Source organism: Otolemur garnettii, unplaced genomic scaffold (assembly GCF_000181295.1).
Source record: "Otolemur garnettii isolate 467f Iridium unplaced genomic scaffold, OtoGar3 scaffold00009, whole genome shotgun sequence".
In the NCBI taxonomy this organism is placed as follows: domain Eukaryota; kingdom Metazoa; phylum Chordata; class Mammalia; order Primates; family Galagidae; genus Otolemur; species Otolemur garnettii.
In genome coordinates this window covers 4,436,435-4,443,003 of record NW_003852404.1, presented here as the reverse complement: position 1 = coordinate 4,443,003, position 6,569 = coordinate 4,436,435, and the positions used below count along the sequence as shown (strand labels likewise).

The 6,569-nt window shown below is 38.9% G+C and overlaps 1 protein-coding gene across 3 annotated transcripts in view; it reads right to left on the bottom strand.

Moving 5' to 3' along the window:
- Nucleotides 1-6,569, bottom strand: part of HP1BP3 (heterochromatin protein 1 binding protein 3) — a 48,986-nt gene that overhangs the window by 36,092 nt on the left and 6,325 nt on the right. Inside the window, exons 2-4 of one of the 3 annotated variants that reach the window (XM_012801553.1) lie at nucleotides 5,068-5,266; nucleotides 4,523-4,622; nucleotides 871-1,024 (exon numbers count right to left, since the gene is read on the bottom strand). In XM_012801553.1, coding sequence (XP_012657007.1) covers nucleotides 871-1,024; nucleotides 4,523-4,622; nucleotides 5,068-5,163 — 350 coding nt within the window. In that variant the 5' untranslated portion in view covers nucleotides 5,164-5,266. Of the gene's footprint in view, nucleotides 1-870; nucleotides 1,025-4,522; nucleotides 4,623-5,067; nucleotides 5,657-6,569 lie in introns of those variants that run through there. The other 2 variants (XM_012801554.2, XM_003783826.2) reach the window with 2 other exon arrangements.

Genomic DNA, 6,569 nt, shown 5'->3' with positions numbered 1-6,569 from the left:
TGTGGCTGGCGCCTTAGCCGGTTGAGCTATAGGCGCCGAGCCTATAGTCTCACTTCTTATTAAAATTTTGTCAATGCTTATCAGCCACTTCCCACAATAATTCATTTCCAAAGCCAAAACGAAACTTTTGGATTATTCAAACCATGGTTCTGTTAACTACTACAAATTCTAATAGGACACACAAATATGTAATTAACCTATTTCATTTTTTTTTTTTTTTTTTTTTTGAGACAGAGTCTCAAGCTGTTGCCCTGGGTAGTGTGCCATGCCTTCATAGCTCACAGCAGCCTCCAACTCGGGCTCAAGGGATCCTCTTGCCTCAGTTTTTCTATTTTTAGTAGAGATGGGGTCTCGCTTTTGCTCAGGCTGGTCTCGAACTCATGAACTCAAGCAATCCACCTGCCTTAGCCTCCCAGAGTGCTAGGATTACAGATAGGTGTGAGCCACTGCTCCTGGCCAATTAACTTATTTCAAATGGCAATTCTATAAAGTAAATCCAGGGCACCAACTACATACATCTAGATTGGAGGGTTTGAACCCAGCCTGGGCCGACTAAACAATAATGACAACTGCAACAAAAAAATAGCTGGGCATTGTGGCAGGCACCTGTAGTCCCAGCTACCTGGGAGGCTGTGGCAAGAGAATCGCTTAAGCCCAAGATTTTGAGGTTGCTGTGAGCTGTGATGCCACAGCACTCTGCCAAAGGTGACATAGTGAGACTGTCTCGAAAAAATAAATGAATTAAATAAAATTTTAAAAAAAGGTAAGTCCAAATAACAAATACCTAGCATATACCACTGTTATAGCAATCTGTCTACAATCCTTTATACAGTGTTCAATTATAAATAGCAACAAGGCATAACTCCTTACTCCTTTTTGGTTTCCTCAGAAGGTTTGCTTTCTTCCTTCTCTTCATTCTCAGGTTCTCCCTTTGGCTGCTCTGCCTCACTAGATGTAGCAGGTGGGGTTTCATTCTCTTGTTCTTCTACAGTAGAGACAGATTCCTCTGAACTTATGTCTGGTTCTAAAAAATCAGGTGAGCAGAATTGCATCAAGTAGATACATTAGAACCTGAGTCAATAAAAGGGTAAAAGTTTACCTCACTAAACAAATCAGCCAAATGTTCCAATTAACAAGTGAATGCCACAAGAATAACGAATGACTACAATTGAATTTCCTTGCATTCTTTATGTCACTCCAATTCAAGTGTTTACTGATCCAGACCACTACATGAGAAAGGGAGATGGACCAGGAAATTACATAGTAAGGGGAACTCATTTTATTCCAAATCTTTCAATTATTCCACTCTGTGGTATTAATGAGAATCATAATTAAGAAACTAGCCATTTTATAATTGCACAGGGAAATCTTAGAAAGGGAGCAATAAAAAAATCAGCATTGATTTTCTGAGTGGGAATGACAGCACCAAGAATAAAAACACGAGGAGAAACACTGAGGCCTGTAGTTTTCTGTGCTTTTTCTTCACAGAATGTTTCTTTGAGCAGCTTTTATAAAACACAGAACACCAAGCATTGGTTGTGCAGGCACTTCAAAGAAAATGATGCTAGTGGCAAAGAGTAAGAGTACACGCTTCAAGAGTTTGATCATTTAAATTATGTGAACTAATTACTGGAATAATAGTGACTTCTTTGAGGCCTTCACATAAATAAAGAGAATTTAAAAACACCACTTCTTATAACCAAATCACATAAATACAATGTAAAATAATTTCTAAACTGGGTGCAGTGGCTCAAGCCTATAATCCTAGCACTCTGAGAGACCGAGGCAGGGAATTGCTTAAGCTCACCAGTTCAAGACCAACCTGAGCAAAAGTTAGACCCCATCTCTACAAAACATAGAAAAACCAAGGCAAGAGGATTGCTTGAGCTCATGAGTTTGAGGTTGCTATGAGCTATGACACCATAGCACTCTACCCAGGGTGACAGCTTGAGGCTCTGTCTCAAAAAATAAATAAAATACAGGTCGGGCACGGTGGCTCACGCCTGTAATCCTAGCACTTAGGAGGCTGAGGTGGGTGGATTGGCTGAGCCCACAGGTTTGAGACCAGCCTGAAAAAGAGCGAGACCCCATCTCTGTGGGTGTAGGCACCTGTAGTCCCAGCTACTCAGGAGGCTGAGGCTAGAGAATCACTTAAGCCTAAGAGCTTCAGGTTGCTGTGAGCTATGACGTCACTGCACTCTACCAAGGGTGACAAAGTGAGACTCTGTCTCAAAAATATAAATAACTAAATAAAATAATTTCTAGTTTCTCAACTAATTAAAATTTTACACCATAAATCCGTGAACTGTCGATCATTATTTGCAAAGTCTATCCTTTATAATACCTGTCAACTATACTTACACAGACACACTAGTCAAAACTCCTCCTTCCATATATGTTCAACCGAGGTTTTAGAGTTAGATGCATCTGGATTAAAGTTCAGTCTTTATAACTTTCTAGTTCACTAACCTTAGGGCAAGTTCTTTTGACATCTCTACATCACAGAGTTATATAAAAGGTTTTAGGGGAAGCCTGTAGGTAGACCAGCACTTAAACTGAGTTAGTGATTACTGTCCTCTTTTGGCCTACTTTGCTGCTTCTAGAACTGTTTCCCATGCGCTTAGGATCACAAAGTGTTAAGGCTAGAACTTCATTGTAACAACGTTTTCCAGAAATACAGATAATAACTGCAGTTAGGTTTTCCACAAGATGTGCTTTTCATCATGATGTATCTTTTACCGCCCCTCACCCCCAAAATTTGATCTAACTGGCTGCAAGGGTAAGAATTAGCTATTAATCATGTTTACTTACACACTGCCTTGTTATAAAAAGGATGAAAAATTAAGAATCATTTAGATTTTAATGTAATAAAATAAAATAAAAACCTATAAATTCTTTTCTCAAGAATAACTTCTTAGGAGTTAAGGTTTCATAAAGGTACAATCACCCAACAGATATCAAATATATAGTATGTCTAAGACATTGTTTCCAATTCATTAAACTACTATGTCCACCTTTGCGTAAAATACAGGATTTTATAATAAATTTTATAATTTATTATCTTTTTAGAGATAGGATCTCACTCTGTGGCCCAGGCTAGAGTGCAGCGAGCTGATCATAGCTTACCGTAACCTCAAACTCCTGGGCTCAAGCAATCCTCCTGCCTTTGCCTTCTGAGCATGGAAGACTACCAGTATACACCACTGCAACCCAGCTAACTGTTTAATTTTTTATAGAGACTGAGTCTTGCTATGTTGCCCTGACTGGTCTCCAACTCCTACCCTCAAACAATTTTCCCACCTCAGCACCCCAAAGTGCTAGGATTATAGGCATGAGTCATCACATCTCACTAGGATTTATAAAATATAAAATATGAGTCAAGTTTAATTATTTCTATGTACAAAATGGGACAGTGAGAAAATTAAACATACAACTTGTCAAGTGTACTGTTCCTCTATAAATTCTTGGTTGACTTTTCTAATACCTTACACGTGAAACCTCTGGCATGTATTCTATAAACTGTCATTGGTGATTTAGTGACTTTGGCGTAAAATAAACATTGATTAAGATGAACCAAGTGCTGTATCCCAGGGCTAAACAACATAATCCATCTTCAACTTACCAGCACCCATTACTTTTCCTAACGCTGATTCCCAGTGTTTCCGAACTGCCTTAGGGCCAGCGTGCTAAAATTGAGATTCTGAGACAAAATCTAGGCTCACCCAGAAAAAGAGTACATTGACTGGTTAATGATATCTGTCCTGTTGGGCCAAAGAATAAAGCCAACAAGGGTGCATGTATTTTCCACTTCTGATATATGTTGGTCAGGAAATAAACATTTGGTTCTAATAGCCATGACAGGGAAGGCACAGCATGCTCACCCTGGCAAACCTGAGGTAAGGGAGAAGGGAAAAAGGATAAAGAAAGAAAGAAAGAAAGAAGTCATGAGAAGAAAAGAAAGGGAAAAGAGGAAGTGGTGACAGATGCCAGAAAGGAACACTAGCACTCCATATTGATGAGTCTACATTTCTCTTCATTCATTACATGCTCCAACCTGAGTAGCTGATCTTTTCTCCACCAGTTATAGACCAATGTTTTGATTACCTTGATGGTTTTTGAATGCACCTTCCTCTTTTCATCCTGAAGGCTTAAGCCCTCTTCTACAATGCCTTTATCCCTATAACATTGTATGTCCATAATACTGCTCTTTAATCATTCCTGTTCTCCCCAACTTTTGTTTTAAATTCCAAGAATATGACATTTCTTCCTCTCCAAAAATCTTTAGAGACAAGAAGAAATCCTAGTTTGCCCACATGGTTTGGCAGTGATATACCAATAGGTGGTGCTTCCCTCTCTATCTTATCTTGTTTATTCGGAAGAAGAAACTGCATGCTTCTCTCTTTAAATGTTCCCCCAAAACACCTGGCTATGAATAAAGGACAATTAAGTTCAAAAGGATGTATAGAATACTTCAAACAGGAGTTAAAAACTTTTGCCTTTTTAAGTTGTAACACTGCTTTACCTGGCTTTTCTGCTTCCCCTTCAGCAAGCTTGCTTTTGGGAGGAGTTTCCCGGGTAGAATTCACAGCTCGACGAATCGGCATGCTGCTATCTTCTACTTTCTAAGAAAGAGATGGCCATAATCAAACATGCATAAAAAAGTTCTTTTTCTCTCTTTCTCAAGGGACCTAATTGGGTGTCAGAAGATGTAGGAGAATTCTTCAAGTCAACTCCAGGATCTGGTGCAAATTACTTTTAACAAGTTTCTTTTGAAATGAAATATGATTTTAAAGAAATCTTTTTCAAAATATTTTATTTTGGCTACAATTTCAAATGAAAACAAATAATTACACTTGATTTGATATACATTTAGAAGGTTGGAGGTTTTCTCAAGAATTTAAGGGGAAAGGGAAGATGAAAAGAACTTTGAATCTATTACGATTATTTTCAGAATCAAAACCTAGACTCCCCAAAGTACGGGAAGGAACATGTACCAAGGAGGACCCAGCAGGGCCTGAAGTCAGGGATTGATCCAAGAGTGAGCTTCAAGAATGTATCAGCCCCTACCTCACCTAACTTGTCCGAGTGGATCAGCTGAGCTCCTACTATAAGTGGGAGTGCCTTAGGATGGATGAGTTCACCTTGAGACGTATCAGTCGCCATTTATAATTATTTCTAGGCCCGACTACAGGTTACACTCTGAAGCCTCTGCTGTTAACCACAAGGATTTTTCCTAATTATAGTTTCAGTGTGATGAAGAGTCAACCTAAAGCACAGAAAAGACCTGGTGTGAAGATTAACAGAAAACAAAACTAAACTAAAACATCTAGGTTTAATATACATCCAAAGGGGGAAAAATATAACTATAAAACTTTAACTTAAGTGACAAATGACTTAGTTATTATTCAGAAAGATATAACTACTATCAAAATACAAACTACATAAAGCAGCAACTAAGACAAATGCATAAGCCACAGCAGCTGTTGCACCTTCCACATGAACAAAGGCAACAAGGACAAGAAAGCTCATGAAGAACCTAATATCTTCCAGTCTTATTACCATCAGGGATTTAGAACAGAATAAGGAGATGAAGAAATTGTTAGTCAAATGTATAGTCAAAGATCATACGTATAGTCAAAGATTTATTAGATAGAGAAAGAAGATTCTTATGGTTATTGTTCTCAAAAGGGTCAGGAAAATGAACCATAATCTTAACTTTAAGAAGTAACTTTTTTCTCTATTATGGGAAAATGTAAGGGCAAAAATACTGCTGAAGAACATTCTAAGAGCTTCCAGACCCAGAGAAGTAAATTTAGACCATCACCTAGGAGAATAAAAGTGTGCTTCCAAGACTTTGTCATATTTTTAACACAGGCAGACAGTCACCCAAATTTACCTGATCACTACCACCCCTCCCCCCACACAAAAAAACCTCACCTGGGATTCAATGAAATTTTATAATAAAAATGATTATTTAGAGTGGCACCTGTGGCTCAGTGTGTAGGGCACTGGCCCTATATACCGAGGGTGGCAGGTTAGAACTTGGCCTGGGCCAAACTACAACAAAAAATAGCTGCCTGTTGTTACAGGCACCTGTAGTCCCAACTACTCGGGAGGCTGAGGCAAGAGAATCGCCTAAGCCTAGATGTTGGAGGTTGCTGTGAGCTGTGACGCCATAGCACTCTACTGAAAAAAAGAAAAATGATCATTTAAGTGTTTAGATCTCTATGCTAATGAACAATTAACAAAGAGTTGGGGAATGACAGACTTCAACTTCTACTTTAACCTTTAATTCTAAGAATTTAAGAGCTTTCAACTTGTCAGGGAATAATATCAAGCTGTAACAACTAGGAGAAATCCAAAAAATTCAAACATAGATAATACTTTCACTTTTACAGGAAAAATCTTTTTATTGGCTAGCGCCTGTGGCTCAAGTGGCTAAGGCATCAGCCACATACACCTAAGGTGGTGGGTTCGAATCCAGCCCCGGCCCACCAAACGACGACAGCTGCAACCAAAAAATAGCCAGGCGTTTCGGCGGGCACTTGTAGTCCCAGCTACTTGGGAGG